Raw genomic sequence first — 16,645 nt, 5'->3', positions numbered from 1 at the left:
TTAACATTGGGCTTTTCTCTCTCCAAGTATAGATGACCTTTAAGTTTTATTTTGCTTCAAGCACAGAAGACATATTGGCTTATTTTTACTCCGACCATAGTTGACATTAGGGTTATATTGTCATTAATTTTTCTTTCATTCTAAATTTTATTCAAAACTATCAACTCTGCTAGGGGTATATTTGAAATTTGTCAATAAAATGTTGAGTATATTTTCTGTCACTAAAGTACATATGACCTTTTGGACTAGTTATGATAAATATTCCTACCTCCATCTTTGGATAAGTCTTCGCTATCTGACTTGGGATACAGATTATTGTCTTGTTTAACCATGCCTGTAGATTCATCTATCAAAAGAGTAAAACTTAATACATTATTTGTCAGCAGTCATAGAGCTTGTTTGCAAAATCTCAATAAAACATATGCAATACATGCACCAATCTTTTCATTCAATAAATATAAATTAACTGCTTCTATAAACCATTCATAACTACTTCTTGTTATCAGTTTAAATTTCTTTTTAATCTGAATTGTGATATTTAATGTAAAACATCTTCATTCTTAAATATGATTAAATTTGGCTCATTTAGACAAAAGTTGCATGAAAATATGATAACTTAATTGTTCGTGAAGAAAACCTTTGTTTAAAAGTTGTGCAGATAAGAAACTGTTTTCTGCTGGATATTACTTCATTCTTAATGAGTATTTGGCAATATGGCATTTATAATAATGTATTTTCGCTACTGGGATTTAAGTGATAAAACCAGGGGCCCCACTGTGAACTAAATATAAGAGACATATTTCATGGATAGAAATGTTTCAACTGAACAGAATCTATCAATTAAACAGAAAAAACTTCTGACATTGTATGTTTGATTTTTTCTGTGTCTTTATTTTTTTCTTGTAAGAGCAAATGTATAACCTGTTTTCAATTACAGCCAATTTACATCCAACACCTTGCAGATAGGGATTATAAATGTTTTAATATACTGTATTCTGTAACAGTAAGTGTTTCTGTCAAGGGTATATAATATGTTAAGCTGTCATTACTATCAATGAATGAAGCAAGTTTTTGTATGCATTTACTCAAGAGTACAATTACATCAACACTGTTTTGTGAATGTAGGTGAATTAGAGATTTCTTTCAAGAGAAGGTAAAGGGAGACAACAAGGAAAAGTAAAAGAGATATAAGTACAAACTTGGGAATTTAGTCCAAATCCTTACTTCTTGCTTTCATTGTAATAAAGGGAGATTTGAGGAAAATGTCCCTTTTTCTATCCCTGTTCTAATTGTCATATTTCTGACAAGGAAAGACATATATTTTCTTCAAGATACAGAAAAATTATAAAAGTGTTTTTTCTACTTTGAAGATTTTCAAAGCAATATTTTAAATGATTTTATCATTACATTTCTGATATTGTGTATGTGAAGATTGCAGGCCTATTTACACATTCTAATCACAATACACTTCCCATAATGTATGTGTGTGTGTGTGTGAAGATTGCAGGCCTACATTTACATTTTAATCACAATGCTCTTAATACCAGGAAACAACAAAATGGGTGATTCTGTCTTATCTAAAGTTAACAAGTCAAGTGACTGAAACAGAGGGAGAGACAAGAAAATGACCCCCTGTCAATGTATTTACATCCAACATTCCACCGTCAGTAAAACAGACAGCCATCTAGTCAGGCTCAATCTTGGGATTTTTTTTTTTAATCTTTTTTTCAGGGATGTCTTTACTTTAGGTTATTATTATTCAAACACATATTATATGTATAAAGCCTTGTATGTTGTTTACGATTGTTGTAATTTGGGCAAAATTTAATAGTACATGTAGTTCTGTCAAGTATTAAAACTTTTACCGTTACACTTTTACTTTTATCGTTACAACAATTTCGTATTTCACCTTAAAACCATGTCAATATTTCATCTCTTAAATAACTTAACATATATGTGTTCATGTCTCGGTAATGAAATTGATGGGACAATATCATGCAATAAGACATTACCTTACATCAATAATATACTTTTCTCCTACATACCAGGCAATGTTTACATTAAACCCTAACCTGAGCCAAACTTAGCATGTCACCCATGTTCGCCATACTTCAACGTTTAATTAGGGAAGAAATATGACAATGTCTTGGTTTTTTTATCCTTTCATTTCCAGTACAAATAGTATACTGTTTCTAAAGAACACCCACTTTAGTTCTGATACCTTAAACATTTTCATTCAATTTTCTGCATCAGAAATTTATATTTTCTATATTTATAATTACTTAGATATAGGAAGATGTGGTATGAGTGCCAATGAGACAACTCTCCATCCAAGTCAAACTTGTAAAAGTAAACCATAATACATAGGTTGAAGTACCGTTTTCAACACGGAGCCTAGGCTCACATGGTACAGCAAGCTATTAAGGCCCCCCAAAAATGACTACTGTAAAACCATTCAAACAGGAAAACCAAGGCGCCGAGGGAATGACAAAAAATCATCCTGTTTTTAGTATCCTATTTTCTCCTTAAACTGAAATCCTAGATCTGATACTGTTACATAAAGTGTTTCCCTCAATTAAATGGCCATTATCAAATATTATTTTCCAAAGACTGTTCGTTATAACAAATATGGTAAAATTTACAAAAAATATATGGTATGAAATTACTAGAGCAGATGGTTTAAAGGCCTATACATCACTATTAGTGTCAGTGTAGGGATGATAAAATACATTGTGTCATGCAAACTGTTTAATAAGTCAAATAATAAAGGCAATAGTTTTTGTTATATTAGAACCTTTTGTAAACTAATACCTGACAAGCCTTCAACAGTAAACAGTACTTTGTGGCTGTGTGGTCACTATAAAAATGGTAGCTGGGTAGATATATAATTTCATATTTGAACGAAAAGAAATAAATCATGCTCATAAAATCCAATTAAATGTTTCTTCATCACAATATGATTAGATAATTTAAACAGTTTCCTCCTCGTAATTCTGTTTGTTTAGTAATTTACAAAAATTAAAGTCGGCATTAAAAAATCTATTGTCAACATTTTCATTTATTCTAATTGAAAAGATGGTCATATATGGGAAAACCAAATAGGAAATGTTTTAATGCCAACATTTTTTCCATTCTTTTATTAATAGCTTAACATAGTTTTTGCTTTTAAATAGTGATATGATAATACAATAATTATGTTGACGTTTTCCTTGTTTTGTATACTTGTACATAAGAAGTGTTGTCAGAACGGCGACAGACATTTCACTACCTATATAATATACATGACAAGACTAACCTCATTTCACTAACATTTTTACTTTTACTCATCCTTAGAAATTTAATTTATTAAACCCAATCATAGTAAACAAGATGACAGTGTCATAATTCTAAATGTTGATTATGTTACTGAAAATATGAGTCAGACATGGCCACAACTTTTAAGGGGAAATTTAGGTGCTTGTTCTGAATCTGATTGATTGATTGATGTTGAATGCCACTTCCAGCACAATTGTGATATTTTATGGCCATCCGTTTTTATTGGTGGTGTAAGCTGGATTTTCTGAAAAACCAACACGACCTTGGTTAAGAAAACTGATAATCCTGATCAATTTAGATTAGAATGAAAAGCACCTGGCATGTGCAGGATTGCATCTGATTTAAAGGGATAAAATATGTAAGCTTTTGATGACCTTTTTATTTCAACTCCTAGATAAATTTAAGAAAGGTTTCTTGAAAGTTTGTAAGAGGCATACTGGCAATGCAAAATGCAAAGCTTTGAAAACGTGTTATAAAATGGTATTCTTAGAATTACTGAAGCCTGATATGACAATGGTGCATCATGTACTATTCTCTACAAAGAATATGCTGATACCACAACAATAGATGAAAAAACTTCTAAATAAAATAATGTGAAGTTATAAAGATGTAACTTGAAGCCAGATGAGGCAGACATCGTTTAAGATAATAATCTTAATGCACAACTTAATGGGAATGAAATTAGATATTTTACACTCTCCATTGTTATAAAATATATCATCATTCTACCTAATAAATCTGGTGGCATGTAATCTATCTGGATATATATTCAATTTAATTCATTTTTTATTATGCAAAACTTTAATTGACATCTGCAATGGATTTATAATTCAATCTTAATATTGTTATAAATGTTTATATATGCATTTTTTAGTATGCTTTTTTAAAGGTCATGCATTTCATTTTGATTTACCAGAATTTTATATAATATTACTTAAAAAAATACCAGTAAAAGTTTTTTTTTACAGAGATACCAGTTTTGTCTAGATGGTTTTTCAAAGTCCCTGATATACTATTTGCTGATTGAGCGTGAACATAAATCTAACTCAGAATAGACAGGATTAAAATCTATTGCTTTGAAACAGCATAAAAAGTGTGATATTTTTTACCAATAAAGTGTTATATAAATTATGGAAAATATGTGTCCCCAAGATGTAATCATACGGATATTATCACATAAACCAATTAAAATCGATGCAAACTTGGCCAATATTGATAATATTACCAGTATCATTTTCCCTGTATCAACCGGTGTATTAGTGTTAAATTGGCACTATTATAACGTAACTTCTTTTGTAATTATATAGATTAAAAAATTATTATGGCAATAAATGTGTTATAGATGCAATATGATAAAAATTTATGGGCTTTCATAATATTGGTTTATGTTACAGGCGCATGCATTAAAGATGTGCAGAAGATATTTAAAGTATGATATGCTATTAAAGATAGAAATTTATAAAATTCATTTTGTAACTATATCAAAGAATGAAGCTTTTAATTAAAAGTAAATTTCTATTCAATAATCTCACTATATCTCAGAATTTGCTGTCTTTGTAATAATGATTTTTTTCCTGTGATCTTATTCTTGAATAATTGTAGCTTCTAAAGTTATTCATGACAATAATTTCATTTATTGAACTGGTTGTAGCGGGATGTAATACGATTGAATACCCCTTCATTATCACAGATCTAATATAAAAATTTCATACAAATCATACCAAAAATTTCAGCAACGAAATGCTAACAGACTTTATTGAATTACTTAAATGGTAACCTTATAGTGGTCAGTCAAGGGTGGACAATGGTCTTGTCATGTCCAGACTAAATTTGATGGACAGGACATTCATTACAATGATGTCCAGTTAATAATATATTGTGGTCTAATCATTAGGTTATCCATAAATATGTCCAATTATATTAGCTTCAACCTCTGATTGGATTTATAATAACACAGATGTATTAACCATTAAAAATAATCCGCTAAAATAATTGAATTATTCAAGTTATGTTTTATAAATTTGACATTAATAGAGAAGGTATATGAAAAAGTGATTTACAGGTGCATATAGCTACTTAAACAAATACATGTCAGCAATTAAGTGCAGGTTTATCTACATTTAATACAACTGAACATGTCAAAATATTTTACCATATGCACTACAGAAAGTTCGTGAAATATATTTGCAAGCTGGTATTTTTAATTAACTGGTTAACCCATTGGCTAATCCATTTCCCTTCACAGCATAGTTACATCAATGGAGACTGCAAACTTATATTGATAGGGAAACTAGTAAATTTCACTAAAAATTAAAATTTAGCAACATATTAAAGTGCTGAACGATAACTAATGAATGAAATCCTTTATTCTGCTTTGAAAAGTCTTCTATTTTGGTCTTTTTGAACCAAACCTGCGTATTTTGTATCAAATTCAGAGATTGAAGACCAGCTTATTGTCGCCTCAACATGTAACAGGGAATTCCACCCATAAGAATTATTTTATTTTTTTAAATAACGCAGGTTGTTGATTCATTGCTTGGGTTCTGTGGATGCATTGACTTATGAAGCTGAATTTAATAAACATAGATATAAAATAACTTAAGATAATATTACGTTGGAACCCCTCTTATTTCTGAATCCTGTACAATACTTTAATTCTTCCTTCCGTAGAAATTGTATAGTATAAAACAGACACAAGACTCCCCATGAAACTTAATAGATTAGATGTTTTCTTTTACTTTCCAACAGCTATTTCAACAAATGAAAAGAAAATTGAGATTATTTTTCTTCATGTCAAAAAAGTAAAAATGAGATATGGCACCTTCGAAGTAAAACCAGAAGCTACCAAGAGATCACAATCTTGATTGTTCAAATAAGACAAGCTAGGTCACACCACAAAGAGAATATTAATTTCTGAGCCAAATTTTAATGGAGTTAGTGAAATCTGATTACAATAATATTATTTATGAAAACATAAACTCACTACTAAAGTATAAAATCATATTATTACTAGGTCTGCCATTTTAATTGAATATTGGTGTATTTATTTTCACAACCTTATACTCAAAGTACTGTCAGTAAATACCTTTGAAATGCCACATGCTTTCTTAAGTTGTTTATTTTCAATTACTCCTTTAGAAATCTAGGTACAATTGCAATACACCTCTCCTGATTGTGTTTAAATCGCCCTAAGACTTTTTGTTATTTCTGGAGATTGAAATCAGAAGAACTTTAAAGAAATTGAAATTCCTTCTAAATGTGTTTGTCCAGTGGTCTAAATGACCAATATTGTGTCTAGATTTCAGTTTACTTAAGTCCAATCTAGATCATTTCATAAATAGTTTTGTTAATGTTTGAATGAAAATAAATATGTATTTAGAACAGTGGTTTTTCCCACCTAATTCTCTCTCAAAGTAACAAATAAAACTAAGTTTCTCAGATCTTAAAACTAGAAATTGCATGAGATGCCAAAAAATAAAGCTGTCATTTAAATAATAATGTTGCAATATGTCATGAAACTATTTACATTTTGGAGACAAAGAACTTAACATTGTTAAAACAGGGTCTTGTCTCATAACCATTATTTGGGAAAAAGACATTTTCATATTTGGTGACATCTGTCCTCTAACTTAGAAGATTTCTGATAAAACCCACAGGGATTCTTTCAAGAATCAAGCTTAGAAAAGTGAAGAGTTGCTCTTAATTTGATTGCATAAGATGACTAATTCATTTATTGTGCATTGGCTGTCAATGTTACAATTAACCAAAGACTCATTAATCACGTCGCATTACAGCAGATTTTGTTCTTGTTGTTTTCATTTTTCGTTTCCTTTTGGTAGAGTTTACCAAATGTGTACTACATAAATACACATGTCACTTGTTCAATTGTCAAAATAACTTGTTTTATCTCTTTGTTGATTTTTTTGTGAAATAAAAGTACAAATATATTTCAACATAGGATCAATTGATAAGGCATCGTTATTTCCAAATATTTGATATTTTAAAATCAGAACTTTTAAAAAAATACAAGATATTTATAAGATATGACAAATGCTACTCTAAAAATGGACCAGTTGACCCTATCGTCAATTTCAAGGTATTGATTAATATTTAAATTATTAGTTCAACTTGGTAAAGAAACGTAAATTCATCACAAAAAATACTCTGAGATCTGAATATTTAAAAACTTTCTTTTAAGAATTATTCAAAACTGGGTATTTTGTCTTTTTCCATCTATAAATGCATAGACACAGTATGTTTTGTTGAAGTATTCGGTGATATTAGATCTTCAATTAATACACCCCTGGAGTCATGGGAAGTCAATTTTTCTTTTTAAATTTCTCTTTTATTTGAGGATTACAAACTGAATATCGTCTGCTGAGAGTGAAGACCACAACATCTTATTTCAATGAAGACCGTTTATATTTTCCACAAGAATGGAGGACTTCAATGGCGATCTCGCACCACAATTTGAGGTGTGCTACGGTAGATTCACTAATCCGTAGTATTAAGACATGTTCATTCACAATATTCAAACAGCTTTACACCAATAAAAAAAGAAGAATCACTGACTCTGTGTCAACTAGGTGCAAAAATTGGATTCAATTAAACATGGCCCCCAAAACAAAAGTTCCAGGTGTTTCGTGAATATAAAAAAACATTTAGAAATAGACCTACAGGATTTCACTGGGAAAATAATTCATATATTTGAAAGACTTCTCATAATTCAATTAAAATAAAATTATAAAGTTTTGAATATGAAAAGATGAAGTTACCATCAATTGCTTAAGCTGTACCTGTACAAGGTCACATGGTTTGGTTACCGTGGAAATGTAGGAGAAAGTCTTATTCTGTTATATAAATAATTTAGTTTCTGCCACTCAGGCTGATCCCGAGCAAGTCTAAATGATGCCAAATGAGGGCGAAAAATATGTTTATTTATTCAAATATATAAGTAAATATTTGTACTGGGCTAAAATGTTGTCAGAATATATCAAGAACCCATTAAACCAACACGAAAACAATTCCAACATTTTTCCCCCATTCTGTGACATTTTTCAATATGACAGCCTAATTTTGTACAGTGGTGTGAGTTATGTAAATTACTAGTGTTGACATTTATAGATATTTACAATGGCGACCTTTACAATGTTTATTTCCCATCATTATCATCTATTGTATTATTATAAGTCTTATTTCGGTGCCATCATTTAGTATCATTTATTTATTTAAATATGACAATTTTATCAGTTGTCACTTAAAAACAAAGGGTGTCCCCTTTAAACTTGGACTGATAACAGCTTCACTACATTAGAATTGGGTTAGTTACCTGTCCAATGTACTAATATAATTACATCCAGTACAGGTGAGTATAGGGACCAATGTCCGCTGGTCAAATACAGCAGATGGTCCCAGTTTACATTAGGGCAAAATTTATTGTTATTAGCACACCTGATTCACATGTTTTTCACTTAGAATGTTTAAAGTCTGAAATTTTCATAAATTTGTAGCAGAATATTCTCTGGCAATGAAAAAAAATAATGTTTAAAAGCAAATTTTTTTTTTTTTGTGAATTGCATATGAAAAGGTATATATTTAAATGCGACAGCAACCTGAACGCACAAACCACAAAAATATTTGAATTTTTTTCAACTATACATTGAAAAACATTTTTTTTTTTAAATTAAGTAAAAAAAGAGAGACCCAGGACTGCATCAGAGATTTTCAGAAGCATTGTTTACATTGCTATCCATCTTATCACCCTAAATGACCTGCATACAAAACCTCCTATAATAAATCACTGAATGCAATAAAAGGGGTAATAAAAGTTAAATGGTTGACCTCAAGTTATTATTAGAGTAAAATAGTTCACTCCAGGTCAAACTGTCCACAAGTACCTTATGAATATATAGAGAGGTCTTCATTACAAAAACACATTAATTAAAGATCACTTAAGCCCTGTCAAACTTCTTTAAACTGAAACACTATACCCTAGCTCTTTAACCCTGATTTAAATGGCGTTAAGAACCTATAACTTTCAAACAGAATATTATTTTCAATATGATTATCTTATCTGTGTCATCATAATAAAAGGCAATAAAACATTGTATATTTACTGGTAGTTTTAATAATATGAAATCATTATTTTCCTATGAATCTTTTTCAAAAGTAGAATTCACTTAATAGCTGAAGTAGGTTCTATTACATTCAGCTTTGTTCTGTATACCTGCACAAACTTTTCAACTTAAAAAAAAGTGTAAAAAAAAAGTATAATTTGATTGTTTCATGATTTGACCTTTCTAATATATCTGAATACATAGCCATCTCCACAAAAAAAACCCACTTATCTGACCCTGTGACCCTCCAAAACAATCACATAACCCTTTGACCCTCAACAAAACCATTTTTAATTGGATTCATTAGTGAGCAAAATGAACAGTCAGTTTTAAAGAAATTTATCTCAATATTTCATGGTTATCTGTTTTCTTTTGATGTTTTGTGTTGATTTAAAGGATAATAATATTGCTTAACATGAAAATCTTTCAAAAATCTGAATATTGTTTTTCTCTGTAAAAGTAAAAGACATGAAGTTTTAAAGAACCACTTCAAATTAAAAGATCTTTTAAGTGTTAAAATAAGATGCCAAATAAAAATTCGATTCCCCCTCAAAATCCCTCTTTTGTAAGTGTACTGCACCCATACATTAAGACAAGTGATGTCAATTAATATGTACTATTTTGATAAGTAATGAGTTGTGTCAAATCAAATATTCCTTATTCAAATAAATCATTACAATGAAAAAAGAAAATGTCAAAAATGAAATTAACTTCAATTTCTAAAATGAAACACTTGTTTAAACAATATTCCCTCAAGAGGTTTTTAAAGTATACACACATTCAGAAATTACTGGGCATGATTCAGAAGTACTTTAACAGGAAAGTTAATTCAATATTCAATATATTTGTCAAATTTCCATCTTTTGAGCATTATCGTCTCTTAACAGCAACTAAAATGGCAATATCTACAGCATTGTCTCTTTCAATAAGATTTGTTTGTTATTGGGATGAGATTATTGTCAGCGCGGCAGGAAATTCACCTGGTATAATTACCAATATTCTAGTTTTAGTCGATTTCATGGTTCCAAAAAGCCATTTTTATTCCAACAAGAGTAGAAAGAATTATCACTTAAAGATAATTAGAAGTAATCTCTGCGGAATATTGATTTGGTTTGTCAGTGATAACAACTATACCCTTGAGTAAAGAATGCAAACATTAAATCTTAGGAGATTTGTCACAAAAAAAAGACATTTCGCTTAATTGCCCCAGTTCCATTATGTAGGGCAATAAAAATGAAATGTTTTGAATGGAAAAAAACCTGGTAACTTTATGTAATGACAGAAAACCACAATTCAATTTTCTCATAAACTATTTTCCTGGTTGCTTCGCGTTTTCTATGTTGATGATTTTTGGACTAATATTTGTCTTTTGGTGATGGTACCAGGACTGTTGTCTTATCTTCTGGGCTTTTTACTTTTGACCATGGTTCTAAGATCATATGCCTTTTTATTGAACCTTAGGTTTGTTTATTTTGTTTATTTTTAAATTTCCATCCTGGAAACTTCAAAAGTGAAGTCTTACCTTTTACAATTAATGTGTAATTCACAGAGTAGCTGCCGAAACCATTCACAGCTTTACACAAATAGTTCCCAGCATCCTCCATTGTAATGTCCGTTATACGTAAAGATCCATCAGATAAAATCTTGAATTTATCCCATATTCCGTTGACGTCATCTCCGTCTTTATACCACTGATTCAACGCTGGAGGATTAGCTTCCACGGGACACAATAGTTTTTTTGTAGTATTTACATCCACAACTTGGCGTCTTTTATACGGATGTGCTAAAGTAGGTGGACCTGTAGAAAGTAGAATGGTAAAAGTGAATATAAATTTTAACAGTTATAGTACTAGAATGGTGATTGTTTTATTATTATGCTTGCCTTGTAAGTCTCAGCATTGTTGTGGATATGAATATCTTGCTTGTAATACAATGTACTTTTAAATAGTCTTTGCAATGTTTTTCTGCCATTTTTGTGAGTGAATTTTTGTCCTATATTTTTTTCTAAAAATACATCTTATTCTCCAAGTTCATCTTTTTCATGTGTTAACTGCATTGTTCCTAAATACATGTACCATTCTTTTATTCTACTAATACTAAATGACATGGTTACCACTTGGGGATCATCTGATTTAATCATTGAAACAGATAACACTACGAACAAGTAGTAAATTTACTCAGTGAAACATTCCCCCCATTTCAATCCAATTCTATATTTCCCAAATGTGCAACTATCAAATTTCAAATGTCACTGGAAAAAAAACATGATGTGAATTTCCAATAATTAAAACGAAAAATTATCCATGATTCTGTTTAGCCTTCAAAGCATCCTTTGTATGGGAGACGTCATTTCACTAGTACCCGTCATAATTCTTATGACGTGGATGCTTTCGAGCAGAATAATAATTTAGATTAAATTTCAGTGATTTTCCAGGGTTGTGAGACAAACCTATCATTAATTGGCATGTGTCAAATGACTTATATATACAGACCACCAGCAAACTAAACTTTAAGATCGAAAAATCAACTTTTATACTGAAGTGAAGATTCTGAGGTTCAGATTAAACTCTCCATAATTTTATAATATTTTTGCTGGTCATAATTAATGTCAAAGGTTTTTATATATTGAAAAAAAAAGATTGTCCAGCTAAATAATATTTCATTTAAAACCTTTGATCTAGTATAAATCTAAAAAGACTTAAAATTCAATTTCAAAACTATACAAAAGACTGATATTCTGTGAGTACCAGTATCGCTGCGATACCATATTTTAACATGACTCCCACTAATTACTATGTTATTGTACACTGGTAAAGAGAAGTTTTGACAGCTTTTCTACTAAGTCTACCAAGAGAGGATCAAATTCGCTTTATATGACTGGTACAATAAGTAGACAATTAAATATTGATAAAAGACAATTTATTTTGTAATATTGAAATAATAATCATGATTTGTATACATATGATAAATAGATCATGAGCCTGTGGTATATCATTTGAATCCACTCCCTGGGGACTAGTATTCTTAATGGATGTTACAGTTATCTCCATTTTATTAAATTAAGAATGAAATTAGAGTATTTAGGTATAATATATCTATTATAAATATTTAATAATTTTGATAAATTGGTTTAGACTGGTAAACAATGTTTTAGGGTGTAAGCTTATAAATAGGTGTTGTATTCTGACACCAACGTGGGAATTAGGTTCTAAAACACTGCAAGCTCAAATCTGGAGAGACTTAATGCAGTGTTGTTGTCAGGGATGAAATCATAAGTCCTGGTTATAAGTGTCCACGAGTGGGCTTTTGAGATAGTGAGACAAGTACATATATCCTTCCCTTATACATACTTAATATTTGGTCCCAAAATGTACTTTTTTTTATAGTTTTAATTGTGAAATACTAATCCCACTCAAAGTAATATCCTGTTCCACCTCCTTTTCACCCTAAGTATAATAATACCTAATAGTTAATGGAATTGAAGCACAAAATCCCTGTTTGTAACCAAAACCCCTAAAAGTAAGAATCTTTTGGCAACTTGTGACTTTTGAAATGGACAACAGTTGCTAATTACCTCCCTTGTCAATTTCAAGGTAATATTGTCTAAACAAAGAAATAAGAATGCGTTTGAAAAGGATTATAAGAATGATATAATACATGTAACAGGTGCGGAAGCTATGTTTACCCTTGTAGTAGTTCTTATTTATCATTCTCTATTCTTGTTAAGAGAAATTGTTGTCGAAAGATTTGACAAAACAGATTCGTAATGACCTACTTATGCAAATCAAGTAATTTGTCTTTACTGAACATTAATGACAGGCATACTAACTTGTATTTTGTTTACATATATGATATTTGGTCTAATTTTCATAAAAACACGTTAAGTTAAGAATAATGGTTTTGTGTTCCAAAATGGCCGATTTAAGACCCATTTGACATGTATTGCTTTCTGTTTCCTACAACTAGGACAAATATTTTCCAAATATACTTTTGACATCATAAAACAATGTTTGAAAAGTTTTTTTTAAAAAGATTCATAAAAAGTTATGCTCAAAAGACCTTGATGATGTAAAAGCCATTACTTTGGTCTCATTTTTTGAAATCTGAAAATTCGTTTTCTATAATTTGTTCATGATGGAGTAATAATCAATTACATAACCAAGTAAAACTTTATCATTCCCTGGTTCTTAAATTAAAATTGATTGAAAATACAGATTTGTGAGAATTGACAAATCCCCTAATTCCTTTTTCAAGATGGGCTTAGGATATAACAAATAACTTGATTTGAGCACACAGTATTTCTAATAAATATTTAACAAATGGATTTAAGGTTGCAGGGCTGAAAAGCTGAGCAACTCCAGAACTTTATAGACAATTATTGATTGCGTAACTAATGTCCAGTGGCAGATATTACATTCATTTTTAGGACTTTCTACATTGTAACACAAGTTGATAAACATTTTACCCCTAGGATAAAAACAATTACCAAACATAAAATGAAATTCATATTGGGGGGACTTTAAATTGACCTTAAAACTGAGAGAAAAATACACTTTTCATTCAGAAATTAAGTAAAAACAAACTTGGTTTGTTATTAGAGAAACCCATTGTTCCCCTGCAAAAAAATAAATTGTTTTTCAAGTCAAGATTTGGTCAATTTACATATAAATTTGAAAATGTATAATATTACATGAATGCATCAATCAAAATTTAAATAAAATATAATTTAATCAGTGTTTAATTTACACAAGAACATTGTTATTCACTCTCTGACAGAACTAAATGGGTCATAATATCCTAGAAATAGATTAATATTTCTGAACTTGATTAGAATAAGGCTTAGTGCAAATATAGATGACATTCAATAATGACATGGTTTTTTATGCAGTATAATCATGACTGGCCTAAGAATAAAAGACAGACTACTTAATTAAAATAACACATTCCTTATTCTGACAAAAAGTTATAATAAAAATGCCAAACTAGAAATTCTTATATACGAATATTTTTAAAACTACTTAAGGTTGCATAATTTAGGTTTGCACAAGAAATTCCTCTTTTTAAAAGCTATGTGACAATGATTTAGACTTATTATATGAAAAACAGAGAATGTTAATACATCTGCAAAAATAAAAAATAATGAGTGCATCAACCAAAATTCCAAAATTTTAAACAATACCAGGAGAATGTCTGGTATACAATTAAAACACAGTAGGTACTGCAATTAAAGCCAACACATGCCAACTCATTGCAAAACTTTTTGATTTTGCAATTTTTTATTTTTGTGAAGAATGTATTTTATTGTTTTTTGTTCATTATCCTAATGATTTCGTTGGCTGAAGCCATCATCCCTTGATATTTGCTGTCTGACACCTCTGTCATGTCTGTCAGGCTTTTTTGCTGCCAAATATACATGATCTTTAGGTAAATTTTTATCCCTTTTTATATTTGTTCAGGTGTTGAAGATGTCTTGATAAATTTTATTCAAACATCCTCCTTCTAAGCAAACAAAAGATAATCCCTTCCAAAAATAAACTCATCTTTATAAGTCATATGTTTATCACATAATTGAATTTTCAAATTCAAAATTTTTATTAAGTTCAATTGTGGTTACTTTAAGGATAACTACATGGCTAATAGAATGTGATGAATTTTGTTATAAAATCTTAAGGTTGACAATGGACTAAAGCAGTCTCTGTTTCATTGTTGTAAGGTTAAAATAATATTTCTCTATCTTATAACAAGAAAAACATTTCTCCTTTACAAATGCTATATGTAGTTAATGGCTAACCATCCCCACACTAAATCATGTCCTTTCCTGAAGTTTTCCTTAGGTAACACGTTCCTACATTTCCTGATTTAATCATAAATTGTTCAATAATACTTTTCATACAGGGCAAATAGGGGTGTCAGGCAATTAATCAGAGAGCTGGACTACACTTACCCCTAAAGGAGACCAGTGAAATATTAATGTTGGGGTAACCTATATATATCATTTTGTTTTGATCTTAAATAAAAAGCATCTGTTATTGGAATACGCCCAACTTTCTTTCCATATGATCAGCCCTTAGTTTGAAGGGGAAAGAAACTAATGTAAAACAAGCACCTGTTTTCTAAAAAGATAGATGAACTCTTTGTACCATGAAATTCAAATGTCAAGATAATCTATTTTATTGTATTTTGAAATCATGATTCACACGTCCTGCAACTAATGCCATTACTCTTAAAAAAAAATATATTTGTCTTTCTTTAAAAAAAAAAGTAGACTTTTTTCCTGCCAGCCAGCATCTGTTTTCAGTTATTTTGAACAATTCTCATTTATTTCCCAGTTTAAATAACATATTTTAAGAGACTATGTTCCCATGTCTGTGTGATTCTACTACTTTGCAATTTTGGAAATGACGATTTTTTTTGGGGGAAAAAATAAAATAATTTTTGTTTTAAATATCTTGTTCCTTTCAATGATTTGAAGACTTTTTTGTTTTCTCATTTGAAAAATAAAGTTAATATTAGACTTAAAAATACATTGTTTTTCATCATAATGTATTTGTTTCTGCTAATGCACAAAAAAGTTAATAAAATTCCTGCGCTTTTTAACTTATAATTTACAAAGTGCCAATAGGTATAAAAAGTTGTGTCCATTTATAATTGTCATAGATATTAAATGAGGTATGTAAATAGTAGGTCTTTTAACTGACTCACAAAATGACATTTCCTTCTGGCTGTCGTCTTATGTAAACTTCAAACAGCACCTAATTAATTGCATTTAAGATTAGCAGTGACAGTCAACATAAACTAAATGAGAAAACGCAACCAGGAGCACAATTATGAAATTTGATATCACAGTCAAGTCAAGGTGCTTAACTAAATACTATTCTATAATGTTGCATTTTATCAATCTTATAGCAAATAATGCAGGTGTTCCTATGAAGATAATCTAAAATGTCACAATTTTTTGAATTTATTAAATATGAGGATGTTCGTAATTTATATTCAACACCCACAAACACGGCTGTCACGTCTCCTTTTCTAGATTATAGCGTAATATGCTAAAATGAAAATTAACCAATTTATTAACAATTAAAACGTAAAAAAATAAAATGGTAAAGGTGACTTCTATGAGAATTAATCATCACTTTTTTTTTTGAATTAGTAATAAAAGTAAATACCATGCATCTAGCAGGCATGTCTTTTTTTTGTGAAAATAAACATTG

The 16,645-nt window shown here is 29.8% G+C and overlaps 1 protein-coding gene across 5 annotated transcripts in view; it reads right to left on the bottom strand.

Annotated features, from left to right (window-relative positions):
• The window catches only part of LOC134715677 (fibroblast growth factor receptor-like 1), a 34,431-nt gene that overhangs the window by 6,346 nt on the left and 11,440 nt on the right, over nt 1–16,645 (bottom strand). For all 5 annotated transcript variants that reach the window (XM_063578011.1, XM_063578014.1, XM_063578012.1 and 2 more), the window contains exons 3-4: nt 10,954–11,229; nt 269–346 (exon numbers count right to left, since the gene is read on the bottom strand). In XM_063578011.1, the coding sequence (XP_063434081.1) occupies nt 269–346; nt 10,954–11,229 (354 nt within the window). The remainder of the gene's footprint in view (nt 1–268; nt 347–10,953; nt 11,230–16,645) is intronic.

This window comes from Mytilus trossulus, chromosome 4, assembly GCF_036588685.1.
Source record: "Mytilus trossulus isolate FHL-02 chromosome 4, PNRI_Mtr1.1.1.hap1, whole genome shotgun sequence".
Classification (NCBI taxonomy): domain Eukaryota; kingdom Metazoa; phylum Mollusca; class Bivalvia; order Mytilida; family Mytilidae; genus Mytilus; species Mytilus trossulus.
Note: the sequence above shows the minus strand (reverse complement) of the source record. Positions and strands in the feature narration are given on the sequence as shown.